At 46.2% G+C, this 17,883-nt stretch overlaps 1 protein-coding gene across 1 annotated transcript; it reads right to left on the reverse strand.

Moving 5' to 3' along the window:
* Positions 1-2,045: 2,045 nt before the first annotated feature.
* Positions 2,046-10,411, reverse strand: OSTM1 (osteoclastogenesis associated transmembrane protein 1; the record flags this gene model as incomplete). Its single annotated transcript, XM_081997258.1, has 6 exons — positions 9,814-10,411; positions 6,439-6,553; positions 4,847-4,944; positions 3,368-3,532; positions 2,410-2,575; positions 2,046-2,101 (listed from the first exon to the last, which is right to left on the reverse strand). The coding sequence occupies exons 1-6, from the start codon at positions 10,141-10,143 to the stop codon at positions 2,046-2,048; spliced, it is 930 nt and encodes a 309-aa protein (XP_081853384.1). The 5' UTR covers positions 10,144-10,411.
* Positions 10,412-17,883: the final 7,472 nt, after the last annotated feature.

Raw genomic sequence — 17,883 nt, forward strand, 5'->3', positions numbered from 1 at the left:
AAGATTGCTTTGAACAGCTCTCAATCATATGATGTCCCAAATCAATGTAATGCTATTAGAGCAGGCAGCTGAATAAGTCCCAGAAAGTTGAAGTTTAAGAATAACAGATATAAAACATTTTTTTTTTTTATTAAAGGCAGCATGCCTCTCCCAGCCGCAAGAAGGTAACTTCATGTAATAAGCAAGAGGAACACAGTTTTAAGTTACTGTTGTAAACCACCTAGAAGAAAGTGACTGTTGACCTGGTAATTCACATGTTTAACAGAGGGAGATAAATACTTCCTACTGATAAAACACAAAAAGGCAATCATGTGGGTTGGACCAATCGCTAACTTAATTATATATATTAGTATTTTACTTAATTATTACACATACCATCAACTTGAATTTAAAACTGACAGTATGTCCTAACTCAAAAAAAACCCCACACAAAAAATAACAAGAAAAACAAGACAACCAATGACTTGAAGAACTTTAGGACTGTTTTGTTACAGTGTTATATATTTATTTGAGCCTTAGTGCAAAGAAAATATTTAACATTTGAGGCTCCAAAGTAAGTCAAATACATAAGACTATTTCATAGGGTTTTTTGACAGATGTCAGACACACAGGCTCCAAGCATTTAATTTTTTAGCTGTAATGGCCATTCATTTTTATCTCATGGTTAGTAAACACATTTAAAAATAGGAGCAAAGACTCTGGCATTCATTAACCTCAAGCACAGCCATAAATCGTTTCAACCCCACCACTCTCCCAAACCAAGGCTATCATAACCAAACTGAACCGTTGGTATTGCTGCAGCTGTTGAATTGTGCCCACAGCCCATCAGTAGCACTGTTGATTCCCGCAGTTATTGTACAAATTTCTCCAATCACTTCGGAAACCTGCAAGTTTGAATTTGTTTACATTCACGTATTTCACAGGCCTAGTTTTGGAAACTAGTTCTTGAAAGCCATCAGTTCCCAACACAGTACCTTCATTGTCCTTCAGGACAGTTTTTAAGTTAGAGAACCCCCTGGTTCATTTACTGCTAAAATACATACTATCTAGAAAAGATAACTTTTTCCCTACAAAGTTCCTATAAAGACCTTTGCATTAAGCCATAGCAAGCTCTAAACCAGGAAATTCAGCATCTCCAGTGACTTGACTTTACCTCAGTTCTCCTTTACAAAAGAAAAAAATAACAAAAAATACCCTTGATCCTTAAAAAGGAAAGGAAGTAACACAATAAACAAATAGCGAAGCATTCAGTTACCCAAACAGACATCTAAAATAAGGCTCTGAAAATTTAACATTTGAAAAACAGTGACTTTAGTGGCTAAAGTGTGCAAAGGACTAAATATGCTGCCTGTTTCAAAGATAACTGAATACTGTAGTCATAAATGATTATTATTCTTGTCTAGCACTGGCAGTTCTGTTGCTTTTGTTGCTGGCTTTGGACATTATATATTACCACTTCCTCCGCATATTTCATGCCCTTGTTTTTCATTCCAGAGACCAGCAGCAGGAGTTTAGAGAGAGGTATCAGAAAGATGTGAACTTTTCTTTTTAAACGTTTCCTGTCCATCCCAAGTCTGGCAAAACTGAATATTATGTGGAATTAAACATAATGTTTCAAGCAAGAACATCAAATACTATTTCAAGTTTTGTCTGTCTATGAAAGTCACCTCAAAAAGATTCAGAATCTCAGTTTTCTGTGAAACAAATACGATAAATCAAAGAGGAAAAAAAAAACATGCAGGGAAAGTGTAGCTATTCTATTGATGAGAAGTACAAAAGCTTAGAAACAGAAAAACACCAGCTTCAGCCTGAGACTGAAAGAACCCACAGATTTTTCCAAACCAGAGTCCATACAGTGTCACACAGCCCTGCCTTGTCATGTTTGTTAATATCCTCGCTTAGAAGTCAGACTGCATTTTGTTTAACTTGTGTTGCTCTGTATCATTACACTAAACCATAATTAACTCCTCTTTTGTGCCGGCCTCATTCCAATACAATTGTACCCACTGTATACTAGCAGCAGTTCTCAGGTTTTGTTTTGCAGCTCAGCTGTATTTTTCTTGGATGTTCACAAGACTGGCATTTGACTGGATGCGCTTGGCTAGAAAGGGAAAAATTATATGAAAATTAAACACAAAGAATTCCACAAAACTAGTCTCTCCACTCCCACTATTTATCCGACACAGACTTGCAAACAGCTTTCTGTTCACGTCCAGAAACTTTAATGAAAAGATATGGCTGAAGCTCTTTACTATCCTTCTTCAGGGGACAGCAGCAGACTAATAGTGGCTATTAGCGCCGTCAGCACAGCTGCAGGCAGATCTAGCCGGGCCCCCCCTCCCACAAGAGCCAAGCAAGTCCCTGGCATCACCCAGCTCTAACAGTGAAATTGCCAGCACCATCACTTACGCAAAATGAGTATCCGTTTCTTCTGCTTTGAGTGGAGGAAGCTACTAAGATAAAAAACAATAGGTAGGAAGAGGATAAAGGATGAAACTGCAATCACTGGGACTGTATCACTGCAGGGAACAGAACAGTTGAAAGTCCTGCTCCAAAGCTTCCGAGTGATGTTCATCTAAAACAAAAACATAAGCAAGCCGTGAAAGCAAGCACGTGCATTTTTGCTCTACAGCATGGCAAACACTCAGGCCTCAAGACATTCAAGTGTTCAAATATGACCTCAGAAAACAACACTTTAACAGATCTCACCCCAAAAGCAATCAAATCCCTGGAAATGTAAAAACAGGCCATTTAAACGGAGCCAAGATTTCACATCAAATCTTTTACAAGCTTCAAAAACAGAGCATACTCAGATACACTGCAGACACTGCCATATGCCTGTTTCCCAGAGAACTCACTGACAGCCTGTGGAGACAGGGCTAATCCCATACTTTTGACAGAAGTCTTTTTGCCCAAGCGCTTAAAACCCCACAATATAACACAGCTTTTTCCAAACATACGTTGCCAATTCTGAGGACCCCTGGAAACAGCTGCTGTAATAAGGAATCAATTATTACACTGGCTAGAATAATAGCAGTAAAGCTTCACATTAAAAGCCAGAAGATAAAGAGTTTTTTGGTTTTTGTTTTTTTTAAATCCATCCCCTTCACAGTAACAAGAAATTAAAGTGCAGCTACGCAAACTGGAATACACTCGGGTGATCAGGAGCTTCAGCCACGCTCCTGCTGCACTGACTGAGCACAGGACCTAGCAAGACAGCCTCACCAAGCTAACTTCCCCCCCATGGGACATCAGCCTGCCAAAGGCACTGCTGCCCATACTGTCCCACACCGAAAGGGAAGTAACTAGGGAATTAGTAAAGACCCCCATGATAAGGTCTTCCTGGTGAGTATTAATAAATACTTACTGCATCTTCCACATCGATACACAAGTGCGCGGAGTGCCCAGACTCACCACCTTGCCTGTTCAGCCTTTGCAAGTCGTTATACAGGTCATTCAACATTTTGTAGGTTTCATTGCAGTTTTTACACACTTCTGTGTAGTTATTTGGTGACAGATAGGTGGTTTGTCCCTAGGGTTATAAAACAGCATTCATACAAAGCCTTAAGGCATTATAAAAAAAAAAAGTAAAAATAGAGTCAAGTTTGAACCAAAATCCAGATTTCTAGCATCCTAGATTGAGTAGAGGCCCAGACAGACAACTCACATAAGAATGTAGGAGGAAAAGGGACCAACCCTAATTCACTAGGGACAGGATCCACTTCCTGCAGATTATGCATCTCAAACTGTTCCCTGAACTAGCAGCTTTTTTTTTTTTTTTTTAAACACTTAATTTTAAAGTACCAGTTCCCAGAAGGACAAAAAAAGAGTTACTAGTAATTAAATGTTATTCTGGAGCCAGAGATCAGGTTCCTTAATACTGTGTTTTGTTTTTCATTTGCCCATACCTAACAAGTAACTGTTGTTACTGCTGAGCTGTACTGACAGGGACAGACTTTGCTATACTAAGTAATCCTTGTCCTTTGTGGCCTTCACCACCCCTGAATGCAAATACAACACACCTGAAAACAAAACTACAATCTCTAAAGGTATTTCATCCCAGTAATGGTTGTATTAGCTACCCACTGACCACTGGGTTAAGTTCTAGTCCAGGCACTTGAACTGATCAATAGGCCAGCCCACACTGCTCCCAGCCAGGGCTTATAAAGGCACATTTTCTAGAAATCATTAATAATAAAAAAAGCAGACTGTTTCCTCAGAGATTGTCTCATACCCATCATTTCCCATTTTTACCGTTGAATGATCCCAGAACTTGGCCAGTTTCCAACTGAAAATGAAATATGCGCAGTTTCTTAGGCTACTTAGGGCATTTTCTTTGAGGACAATTACCACATTTATTTCACTAAGTGCCTTTGCAATATTGCCAAACTTCATCTACCCATAATTTTATTAGTCAAAAGAACTGTTACAATTATTTAAGGTACTGGTCTTTCTGAACTAGTCTATACTATCAAAAGGCTATTTAAAGACCGAATTGTTAAGTCAGAAGACAACGGTTCTCCAAAGAGGTAGAAAGAGACTTGCAGCATGCAGATATGTTTCTTACTATATAATTATCAAGTATTGTGAATTCAGAAATTCTGACATGAAGTAACATCGCAATTACATACAAAATGAAGTCAAGGTGAATATCAATTAGAATTCATTTTAGGCTCTCAATCTGTAGACATCTGTGTTTTACAGATCATTGCTTTATCTGCCTAAAATTCACAAACTCACCCGCAGTTTGTTTGCCTAATACATATCTGCAGTTTATTCAGCATAAATACGATTTTGCTAGCAATTAGAGGATTTAGTGCTTCTCTTAAATATACAGTATAAATACCTGAAGGTTATGTTCAAAACATGTCAGAGATTTATTGAATAAATCCAAGAATTCTACAGTAGAATTTGACAATCCCTCACTGCTGTTCTTTAAACAATCTGTCAAAGAGAAAGAAAAACATCAGGATATTCTAATTTCTAACATTTCTATAGCTGATAAGCCCCAGACACTCCACTCCTGCAAAAAGAGCTCTCAACTATAAAAGACAGGTCTAGTCAACACTGTGGTTTCCTTATCTGCCTGCCATTGATAGGTCAGCAGGTCTGAGACAACTCTTCATCGAGAACGTCTTTCAGAATTAATTGGCCTTGATTAAGTGAAAGATGAAGACTATCATCAAGAGCTTTCTGAAGAGGGGGTCTGAATTATCTTTGGACTTCAAGGTAAAACAAGGCATTACTTTTATTTTCTACCCTACAAACCTGGCTTTGCCCAGCAACAGTAACAGCCATTATGTGAAAGCAGAAGCATCAGCAATGGAGATGAAACAGAGCATCCACAAAACAGCTAGACCACAAACACAACAGCAGAAGCAGAGTGTAGGTTATTACCGTTTAAGAAAAGAGCTGACCATTTCACCAGCTTTGAGGGGAGCTCTGGGGCTTTCTTCCCAGTCATAGGCTCAACCCTACCATGTTACTGCTTCTGTCCATCCCACCCCACTTCAGGTGCTCTAACCAGACAGACCCTTGAAAACAGTGGCTTGGGAATGTAGATGTTCAACAACAGCACCGGGATAGCAAGCCAACATCCTAGAAAAGTCTCCTGAAACAAGGAAGCACCATCGGTGCTGAGGGCAAGCGTTCAGCTGGACCCTGGGCAGGCAGCACACAGGGTACAAGCTCAGGACAGCACAGACCACAGAGCTCCTCCTGCACCACCTTTCCAGCCCTCACAGAGCCCAGATTCACAAATGAAAACAAACTTTTCTGGGATCTCAAGGGGCTCTGCAACAAACCCAGGATCTTTCACACTCAACTCCATAGTGCTATTCCCTCTGTTTTCTAGTGCACCTACTCACGTAGGGTCCCACTTCCCACACCAGGGGAATGGCAAAAAGCCACAGTTCAGCTGTAAGCATGGCACAGCACCATCAGCATGTGGGATACAGGGACAGACTTCGACACCCTCCACCCGTAAAATGAAATCAAAAGCATGGTTGTGGAGGTAGATACTGTTCAATGTGTAAACATCCCAGAGTTACTGACTTTATTAACAAACAAGGGAAAGGTTCTTATCTAAGTTTATTAAAAAGTGGGAAGACAGAAAAACAGAAGAAACCACAATGAAGCTAAGGAAAGTCTCCAGCAAGGTCTGTAGATCACAAAGAAAACCAGCAATACTACCTTTTGAAAGAACAGGCTAAAAGAAATGTAACAACTAAGTTTTCCAACAAGACTACTGCTCTCAGATTTTGGCAGTGTCCGTTACAGAATAAAAAGCTCTTGTACCTTTCATTGGAGTGGCTCTAGTTTAGGATTTTTGTGTTATCTACTGACTGTATTTAAACTAATACATGCATTTCTGATCTATGCAAATTTTAGGGGCTAAGTCATAACAGTAGCATGAAAGCTACAGAATGAGTCACGTACTTGCACAGTTGGCTGCCTCCCAGGTTTCATTAAAGAACTCTGAAAGTGTCACAACTATCTGCAGCCTGTCTGAGGTCAAGATGCTTTTGGCACAATTGTGGCTCTCAGAGGAATTCTAGAAGAAAAAGGAAACAACAACATACACACACACAAAAATCAAGTGTTAAAAACAATGAGAAAATATTTAAATGTATTTTAGGCAAGTACAGCTAAACAATCACAATGCATCACATCGTTTTTTCTAGAATAGGCTGAGCAGAATTTACAGAACAATAAAAATCTCTTGATCCTCCAGTTCATACTCTGAGCAACACAGTTTACTGTACATGGTCTTTGAAGACCTTCTAGGGCTGCATGCAAGTCAGTCAAAAATACATGACTGCAAAAAAAAAAAAAAAAGTGCAAGCAGAGAGAGAAGGCCTCCTCTACCAGGTAGCTCATACTTATCCATGGCCACTTATCCTGGCCCCAGGAGCCAGCTCCAGACACGTGCAGCCAGAGAGGAGGACAGGGTCATTCACATTAGGCTGAAGGAAAATTTGAGGGAGTTGAACCAATAAACTGGCCTCAAAACAAAAGAAACCCAAACAACAGAAAACAACATCCAAAACCACTGTACCAACGTACTGTATCAGCAGCAAACTTCCGCGCGATGCAGCAATACCAGGAACGCAGTCCTCTGCAAAGCAGCGCCCGCAGCCACTTCCCCGAGCCTGTGATGAGGCCAGGCTCTCATCCTCCCCATACGTAGGTACCAAGCTCACCTGTCTTAGCAAGCCACCCAATGCACCCCGCCCTCAAAGCAGGCACTGGCACAACTCTTACAACAACTTATTCTTGGACTAAGTTAATAAAAAAAGAAAAATGCAGAGCAACTATAAAAGCAGTTACAGAATAAACAGGCAATACCCCTATCAGAATTCAGAACAGTTTTTCTCCTTCAAAGCTTTATTTTTTTGCTCAAACCAGATATGAAACCATGACGTCCAGTCAGCTGACTCCTGTGCGCTAGGTCCTGGTTTCTGTCTGCTAAATTGACTTAAGCACTCCTCAAAATTACCAAAGTTGCCAAATGCCTCTTTGATAAGGGACACAGGAGATATGAGAACATAATCTCTTTAACGAGAAACATGTTCCTTACAGAGTTTTATGAGAGATCGAGTTTCTGCTTCTCTGTTAAAACAAGTTTACTTTTTAAATAAGAAGTGGAGACTCAACTGCAGAAGTTGAATATTGCCACATCTGGTAACTCCTACATTCACCCGCTTTCATTTCTACTAAATTACAAACAGATATGCAAGAAAGTTGTTTAAGCGGGAACCTCTCTGGTTGCTTCATGAAGGCCTTTAACTGTGAAACTTCCTCACCAGCTGGGCTCACAAGTAGGAAAAAAGCATTTAAAATCCAAAACTGAATCAAGTAGACCTGTATCGTTCCTTTGCTTGCCTAACTTAGTAAGCCTAATGAGGAGGATTTTACATTTCAGAGATATCCAAAACTTAACTTGGCTGCTTCTTTCACATTGCACTTTAACTATTGCAGGACGGCAAAGATAAAAACATCAGGCATCTGATTACTTGCAATCATGGATTGAGGTTGCAAGAAGTCACCTTCTTTATTTACTTGGTTAGTTGATACACACACAGAAGGAAAGCCAAACACTCTCTAATACAGATGTGTCTTCCAGATGACACACTGGACCAGCCCTCCCAGGCTGCCAGTACTCAAGAACAGCAGCTGCAATGAGTTCATACACATTCTAAGTACTGGGATATGTTTGGCAACCTAATCCTAGCCAAAACATCATCCTGAAAGTGCCCAAGAAAATTACATGCTCAATTCCTCACTTTCATATTACTTAGTCACTGGTATGAAACAGTTTCCATAATGAGAAACAAACAAACAGACTACAGGTTTGAAAATTAAACAAAATTAAACCAAATTAAATTTGGTTAATTAAAACAAATTAAACCACTGTCTAGATGTTCACCCTGGAAAGGACAATTACCAAATGAACATCCATGCACTTTTCCAATACAAGCACTGGAGTGGTCAACGCATCAAAACCAGAAAGTCATACTATTTCACAAAACAGATAACCAAATGGTGAAATGGTTTGCAGCACAACATTGCTGCACCAGAAGTTTATCTGGGTTTAAAGAGCACTAGACTTTTCTTGTCAGTATCGATTCTAAATACAGATTCAGAAATCCCAAGACTGGAAGCACAATGCAGGGGATGCACTGCTATAAACTTGCTCTCTGCCTGTACTCTTACCAGGGCTCCCACTTCTAGCCATCATCAGAGAATGGACAAAGGTCCTATGGTCTGATCCACTACTGTCATCCTCATGTCACCCCAGGGACTAACTTTTACAAATGGATAAACTGGATGAGAACACACAATACTAGTAATGAACCACCTCCAACACTAAGAAACAACAAAAAAGAATATGATCAAGAGTCTGGAGAATGTAAACAGAAGACCCTGTTTCAGTCAAGGTTTCAGTCAAGGTTTCCCACTGGTGGGGTCGACAGAGCAGCGCTCAGGACTGCTAGCTTGCTGCCACACACTCCTACCAGATTTGGAGCCAAGAACACTGTGATATGGCTCCCCACAGATAACATGCATCACTCGCCACAGCTTCAGAGACCATCGATTTTCCAAGAAGTGCTGGGCAACTAAGCCCTGTCAGTGTTCCTCATTAGTGCTATACAACAACGACCTTGCAAGCCAGAATGCTGCTTTAGGTATTGCTCCATCAGCAAGAACAACTCAAGTTTTTCCACTTGCAAAGAGCAGCAAAGATTTTTTTTTTCTCCAAGTAGAGCTACTTGCCCCTAACCATGCCACAACACCAGGCAGCAAAAGGCAGCCATCACCAGCAGCAGTGCTTCCCAAACATTCCCAGCCTCCATTAAACCACCTTACACGTCCAGTGGGGCTTTGAGCATAGGAACTGACCTTCACAGGGTGGAGACCCGCTTACCCAAAACACAGGTGGCTCGCTCACCGCAGTTGTGTCAGAGGTCACACCACCAGCCGCACCCAGGCCTGGCCTAACCGACACTGCCTCTCTTTGCTCTCCGCACGGAGCCGGGCGAGACACTCGCTGTCGGGCCGCAGGGCAGGGTGAAGCAGCAGGTGTCTCGGGGCGAGACCCAACTGCCTTCCCCAGCGCCCGGCGCCCGCTGGCGCTGGGCCCGACCGTGCTCTGGTACAGAACTCACATGACTGGAAGCCTTAAGGAAACAGCCCGGGCCCCCCAACCCGGCACCGGTGTGGGGAGGGCCGCAGGCCGGGCCCCCGCCCCGGGCAGCCTCGCAGCCCCGCTTCGCCCGCCCGGCCAGCCCCGCCCCAGCCCCGCGGACGCACCCCGACGGCGCGGGCGATGTTGCCGTACTGTGCGAGGAGGCGGCGGTAGTGGCGGTGGCAGGCCTGGCAGAGCCGCACCGGGCGGGCGCGGCGGCCCAGGCAGCCCGTCAGCGCCGCGCTTCCCTCTGCGAAGGCGGCGAGGAGGCGGCGGCACTCCGGCTCGAGCTCGGGCAGGTCGCCGGGCAGCCCCGCGCCCCACAGCTCCTCCGCCAACTCCTCCGCCTCGCCCAGCGCTTCCAACGCCAGGGGCCGGCGCGCCTCCCCGACAGCGGGGCCAAAGGCGAGAGCCAGCGCGGGCAGCAGCAGAACAACAGCAGCCAGCGGCGCCATGGCAGCCGCGCCGACAAACCGGAAGCGCCGCGCCGGGAAACGACCCGCCTCCGCCACGAGGCACCGCCGCTCATTGGTCTCGGTGGGGAGGGGGCGGGGAAGGGGGCGCTGGGCCGGCCCCGAGGGCGGGCGGGGAGTGGCGCTGGGGCCTCCTCGGGCGCGGGTGCGGGGTTGCACTGCCCGGGGGTCGTACCTGCTCGGGACACGTTCTGCTCCATGGGGAGCGCAGTTTCTATGCCATACATTTCAGCCAGGTGGTGTGGTTTAACGCGGCAGGCACCTAAACGCCAAACAGCCGCTCGGTCACTCCCGACCGAACCGGCCGGAGTTAATTTTCCTCCCGGTAGCTGGTATGGCGCTGCGGTTTGGATTTGGGATGAAAGTAATATTGACAACGTACTGATGTTTTCAGTTGTTGCTGAGCAGTCAAGGAGTGTCCAGCTTCCCATGCTCCGGCCTGCCAGCGAGGAGGCGGGGGCTGCGCTGGGAGAGGGCACGGCCAGGACAGCTGACCCGAACTGGCCAAAGGGGTATGCCATGCCATATGACGTCATGCCCAGTATATGAACTGGAGGAGTTTATATACTGGAGTTGGCCTGGGAGGTGCTGTGGCTCAGGAGCTGACTGAGCATCAGTCACTTGGTGATGAGCTGTGCATCACTTGCTTTGTATATTCTTTTATCATTAATGTTATCATTATTACTTTTTTTTTTCTGTCCTATTGAACTGTCTTTATCTCAACCGATGAATTTTACTCATTTTTCCCGATTCTCTTCCCCCATCCTGCTGATGGGGATGGGGAGTGAGCAAACAGCTGTGTGGTGTTTAGGTGCCTGCCAGGTTAAAGCACAACAGGGCACCACGGGGACTTTAACCCCTTCTACAGTACGTAAAAGTCTTGACTGGGCAGGAGCAGCCTGACCAGCAGATCCCTGGTTGACTAACCAGGTGGCTTTTGCTAAATGTTTATGCCAACGTTTGAATGTCCCACTGCCCTTTGCTCCCAGTGTAGTCTTTAACAGTCCACTGTATCGTTCGATTTTTCCAGAGGCTGGTGCATGACAGGGGATACGATACACCTGCTCAATGCCGTGCTCGTTGGCCCAGGTGCCTATGAGGTAGTTTCAGAAATAAGTCCCGTCATCTGACTTGATTCCTTCTGGGGTGTCATGTCGCCGTAAGTCTTGTTTTTCAAGGCCCAGGATAGTGTTCCGGGCAGTGGCATGGGGCACGGAATATGTTTCCAGCCATCGAGTGGTTGCTTCCACCATTGTGAGCACATGGCGCTTGCCTTGGCGAGTTTGTGGGAGTGTGAAACAGCCAATCTGCCAGGCCTCCCCACATTGATATTTCAGCCATTGTCCTCCACACCAGAGAGGCTTTAACCGCTTGGCTTGCTTGATTGCAGCACATGTATCTCGTTCATGGATAACCTGTGCAATAGTGTCCATGGTCAAGTCCACCCCTCGATCACGAGCCCATCTATATGTTGCATGTCTTCCTTGATGTCCTGAGGTCTCATGGGCCCACCGACCTACAAACTATTCACCCTTATTGCCAGTCCAGATCCACCTGAGACACTTCAATATTAGCACCGTGATCTACCTGCTGGTTGTTTTGATGTTCTTCAGTGGCGAACTCTTGGGTACGTGGGCATCTACACGACGTACTTTTACAACTAGGTTCTCTACCCAGGCAGTGATATCTTGCCACGATGCGGCAACGCAGATGGGTTTATGCCTGCATGGCCAGTTGCTCTTCTTCCATGGCTGTAGCCAGCCCCACAGGGCATTTGCCACCATCCATGAATCAGCGTACAGATAAAGTACTGGCCATTTCTCATTCAGCAATATCTAAAGCCAGCTGGATGGCTTTCACCTTTGCAAACTGACTTGATTCACCTTGTCCTTCAGCAGCTTCTGCAACTCGTCGTATAGGACTCCATGCAGCAGCCTTCCACCTCTGATGTTTTCCTGCAATACGACAGGGCTCATCAGTGAACAGGGCATATTGCTTTTCATTTTCTGGTACTTTATTATACAGTGGGGCCTCTTCCGCATGCATACCTCCTCATCTGGCAATATTCCAAAGTCTTTGCCTTCTGGCCAGTCCATGATCACTTCCAAAATTCCTGGGTGATTGGGGTTCCCTATTCGAGACCGCTGTGTGATCAGTGTGACCCACTTACTCCACGTGGCGTCAGGTGCATGATGTGTAGAGGGGACCCTCCCTTTGAACACCCAGCCCAGCACCGGCAGTCGGGGTGCCCGGGGGAGCTGTGCTTCAGTACCAACCACTTCTGAGGCAGCTCAAACTTCTTCATATGCTGCCAATATCTCTTTGTCAGCTGGAGTATGACAGGCCTTGGATCCTCCATATCCCCAACTCCAAACCCCTAAGGGTTGACCTCCAGTCTCCCCTGGTGCTTTCTGCCAGAGGCTCCAGGTTGGGCTGTTCTCTCCAGCTGTGGTGTAGGGCACATTTTTAACACCTTGTCCTGCCTGGGCTGGCCCAAGGGCTACAGCATGAACTATTTCCTGTTTAATTTGTTCAAAGGTTTGTCACTGCTCAGGGCCCCATTTAAAATTGTTCTTCTTCCGGGTCACTTGATAGAGAGGGCTTACAATCAGCCTGTAATTTGGAAGATACATTCTCCAAGAACCCACAACGCCTAAGAAAGCTTGTGTTTCCTTTTTGCTAGCTGGTGGAGACATAGCTGTTATTTTGTTGATCACATCCCTTGGGATCTGATGACGTCCATCTTGCCATTTTATTCTTAAAACTGGCTCTCCTGTGCAGGTCCCTTGACCTTACTTTGTGTTCTGGCAAAACCAGCTTTCAGACGGATTTGGACTATTTTCTTCCCTTTCTCAAACACTTCTTCTGCTGTGTTGCCCCATACGATGATGGCATCGATGTATCGCAGGTGTTCCGGAGATTCACCCTGTTCCAGTGCAGCCTGGATCAGCCCATGGCAACTGGTAGGGCCATGTTTCCACCCCTGGGGCGGTCGGTTCCAGGCATACTGGACACCCCTCCAAGTGAAAGCAAACTGTGGCCTGCACTCCGCCGCCAAAGGGATTGAGGAAATACGCGTTAGTGATGTCAGTTGTGGCGTACCACTTGGCTGCCTTTGATCCCAGTTCATATTGGAATTGTAGCATGTCCGGCACGGCAGCACTCAGCGGCAGCGTAACTTCATTCAGGCCTCGATAGTCTACTGCCAGTCTCCACTCTCCATTAGACTTTTGCACTGGGCATACGGGGCTGTTAAAGGGTGACTAAGTCTCGCTGATCACTCCGTGGCTTTCCAATTGACGAATCAGCTTATGGATGGGGATCAGGGATTCTCTGTTGGTGCGATATTGCCGCCAGTGCACTGTTGTGGTAGCGATCGGCACCTGTTGTTCTTCAACCTTCAGCAATCCCACAACAGAAGGGTCCTCTGAGAGACTGGGCAAGGTGGACAGCTGTTTAATTTCCTCCGTCTCCAAGGCAGCTATACCAAAAGCCCACCAGTGTCCTTTTGGGACTGTGTCCTCTCCTGAGACAGTCTATGCCCAGGATGCACGGAGCCTCTGGGCCAGTCACAATGGGGTGCTTTTGCCACTCATTCCCAGTTAGGCTCACTTCAGCCTCCAGTACAGTCAGCTGTTGGGATCCCCCTGTCACTCCAGAAATACAGGTGGGTTCTGCCCCTTTCTAGCTTGATGGCATTAGGGTCCGCTGCGCACCAGTGTTGACTAGAGCCTTATACTCCTGTGGCTCTGATGTGCCAGGCCATTGAATCCACACAGTCCAATAAAATCAGTTGTCCCCTTCCTCTGCCTGGATGGAGGCAGGGCCCCTCTAGTCCTGGTCATAAGTATTTGTTACTCACTTCTTGCAAATACGAATCAGAAGTCCCTTTATTAAGATCAGGAGTAAGATTAGCCCTTCTGTTCTGTCTCGGGAACTGCCCACTGGAAACCTGAGCAGCAATTTTCCTGAAAGACCTCCTTTTGTGATTGTTTTTCCTTGCAACTCATGTACCCTTGCCTCTAAGGTCTACGCAGATTTTCCATCTCACTTCCTCCTGTCCTCTCTGTGGTCATGCAGGTAAAACCGCAGGGTGGCCCGTGGTGTGTACCCCCTATATCCTCTCACTTGAGCAGAGGAATGCTTACTCCTAATAGCTTGATACTGGTCCATACAAGTGGGGAGCAGGGCTCTCTGAATTGCTGGAACTCCCAGGACAGTTTCTCCACAGCAGAGATGCAGGCCCATAGGGAGGAAGAGAGACTTTTTCTGTATCGCTGGAGTTGACCAGCCAATTTATCCACCGTTGCTGCCTCTCTGTCTTTCCAAGTCATTACTGCCAATGAGTTGGCATACAACGATGGTGCATTCCATATAAACTTTCACCACATGGGTCATGCGCACTGGACTTTGTCTGGGTCTTTGGATAACTGCTCATTGTTCAGATCATCATAAATCGCTTCCAGCACAGCTAATTCCTTCAGGTACTGGATACCTCTCTCCATGGTGGTCCACTTGCTTGGGCGACATATAACATCTTCCTTGAAGGAATGCCTTTCCTTCACACCTGACAGGAGTCGCCTCCAGAGACTGAGGACTTGTGCCCCTTTTCCAATTGCTTTGTCAATGTCCATTTCCCTAGAAAGGGATCCCAGCTGCCTGTCTTCCCTACCCTCTACTTCCAGGCTACTGGCCCCATTATCTCAACATCAGAGCAGCCAGGTGATAATGTACTCACCTGGATGATGGCTGAAGTCTTTTTGCTTATCTCACAGCTCACTCAGGGATAGGGATCGGGTGGTCACCACCTCATTTGTGAGTTCTGCCTCTTCCTCCTCCTGTTCTGATGATGGCCCTGCTTTGGAATAGTCTGCCTTGTCCACTTCTTCCCTTAGTAAGGGAAGAGTTTCTTTCTTTACTAAATGAGCTGACTTCCAGTATTTCTTCTTGCGTATAGGGGTGACTCACAGTGGCACAGTTTGGTTCTCCAGTTCAGCTACAACCACAGCGCCTGTCGCAGGGGTTTGAGTAGCCGCAGTGCCTGTCGCCAGGGCTGGAGTGACCGCAGTGCCTGTTGTGGGGGTTGGAGTAGCCACAGTGCCTGTCACAGGGGTTGGAGTGACCAATGACCAATGTCAGTTCCTGTCATTTTGCCATCAGATCCAGGGACCTTCTCTTTCCCTTGAGGGTACTGAATAGTGTTGAACAGGGGTTGGTAGGCGTGGGCCAGGCCCCAGCACATTGCAATCATTTGTGTGTCTCTGGAATTGCCAGGGTGACAGCATACTTTTTCCAAATATTTTACTAGTTTTTCAGGATTCTGCAATTGTTCAGAGGTTGAAGTTCCAAAACATTGGAGATGCCCAGTCTCCTAGGTACTTGCCCATACTATCCCACACACCCTGCCACTCATAACTATCCAGCCTCGGGGCAGATCTCTGTCTGGTATTCTTAAATAATTGTTTAACCTTAAACAAGACCTGAAACACATTCAGGAGACATAGCAATAGGAACATGCTGGTTTGAACATCCCAAGGATATTCAAAATTCTCAAGAGCTGTTGTAACTAGCCTGGAGGAGAAGGGGAAGGTGAAGAAGCAGGGGAAAGTGTCCCTCCTTGTCTCCCCCATAGATTGGCTCTCCAAGGAGAAAAGGTAAAGACTGTGATCATTAATAGTTTCCGAGAGATGGTTCCCAAAGTATGGAGATGATGGCAATGCTGAGTACAAACACCGGATTAGTCTCATTACCAGTAATTTTTGTCATAGCATAAACCAGTGCTACACAATACAGTGGAATGATAACATTAATCCAGGCCCCAGAGGTGATAAACAGCACAACAGGGAACATACACAGCAAGTAAGGTGTTCCATAACACAACCCTGAGAACAAGCACATCAACTCTGAGAGCAAATGAATCAACGTTGTGACGAGCGACTATTAAACAAATGTAACAAATGCTTATAACAAATTTGTTTTAACATGCTCTGGTCAGGTCTGTCATTATGCCAACCCTTCGAGCCCTATGTTGGGCGCCAAAAAGGACTGTTGTGGTTTAACCCAGCAGGCAGCTAAACACCACACAACCATTTGTTCACTCCCTGCCTCCCGCAGTGGGATGAGGGAGAGAATTGGGGAAAAAAAGTAAAATTTGTGGAGTGAGATAAAGACAGTTTAATAGGACAGAAAGGGAAGAGGAAATAATAATACTACTAATACTACTACCAATACTAATATTAATACTAGTAATAATAATAATAAGTGATGCACAATGTGGTTGCTCACCACCTGCCAAACGATGCCCAGCCAGCTCCCGAGCAGTGGCCCCTGGCCAGCTTTCCCACTAGTTTATATATAAGCATGACATCGTATGGTGTGGAATATCCCTTTGGCCGGTTGGGCTCAGCTGTCCTGGCTGTGCCCCACCCCAGCTTCTTGTGCCCCCCCAGCCTCCTTGCTGGCAGGCCAGCATGAGAAGCTGAAAAGTCCTTGACTTGGTGTAAACACTGCTCAGCAACAACTAAAACATCAGTGTGTTATCAACGTTGTTCTCATCCTAAATCCAAAACACAGCCCTATACCAGCTACTAGGAAGAAAATTAACTCTATCCCAGCCGAAACCAGGACACCAGATAACACTCTTTTTGTCTGAAAATGGGATTTAAAAGTATCTGTCATATGGGAAGTGACTTTGAAATATGCTGAAAATACAGCAACAAGTAGAAAAAAATCCTCAAACCAAAGACAGAGTTGATGAGGGAGGAACAGTCAGAGCAGTCAGAGCACCTCCCACATTTTATCTCAAGCTGGACACCTTTGCTGGCACCTGGCCCCAAACTTTCCCATGGCCACGTCTCAATAAAACCACAGCCACCAAAGGGAAACTCTTCCAGAGCAGGAGGAGTGCACAGAGCAGCAAGGTTAGCCCCTCACCGGGGGCTCTAGTGCCAGGCTGTCTAATAACTGCTCTGTCTGGAAGGACCTTGACCCTGTGCCAGTCTCACGTCACTAAAGCCCTCTCCAGTCATCTCAAGGGGCTTTTGACTGAGTCTGGGTTTCTTAGTGCTGTGGTCAGATACACATCAGAGAGGCAGAGCAGAACCCTGCAACTCCATACCGTGGTGTCTTCGAGAATAAGAGAGCCGGGCGGGAACGGCCCCATCCATGTCTTGCAGCTCATTCCGTACTGCACACGTGGCACTGGCGATGGGAGGCAGCACTGGCTGATGGTGGTGTGACGGCTGTGGCAGCCGCAAGGATTTCAGCACTGCTTGAACCGGCTCCCCATGCGCCCAGCCGTACCCAGCCCCGCCAGCTCCATGTCATCTGGCCCGCCTGGCATTGGCTTGTGCAGTAAACGTCACAGCATCACAGCATGGAAAGGTCCAGGATGGATTTGTGCTGCCAGGTCCAGGATGGATTTGTGCTGCCAGGAGAAAACGCAACAGTAACGGTGATGATGAAGATGCCACCGGGCAGGCAAAGAGCGCCCAACAGAGAGCATCTGACTTCTCTGAGTGGTCTGAATACTGCAGTTCTGAAGAAATGGCTTTCAGAGCAAGGAGTGAAAACAAATGAAAACCGTGTTGTGAGTACAACGCAGCAGAATGACAGCGTGTGGGCAAAAATGTACCACGTGGCCTGAACTTGTAAACTGGTCAGGGTGAGGGCCCTGGTTTGGGTGCTGGACCTTCCCCGGGCCCCGCTGCCCAGCCTCGGAGC

Source organism: Phaethon aethereus, assembly GCF_964289735.1.
Source record: "Phaethon aethereus genome assembly, chromosome: 3".
Taxonomy (NCBI): domain Eukaryota; kingdom Metazoa; phylum Chordata; class Aves; order Phaethontiformes; family Phaethontidae; genus Phaethon; species Phaethon aethereus.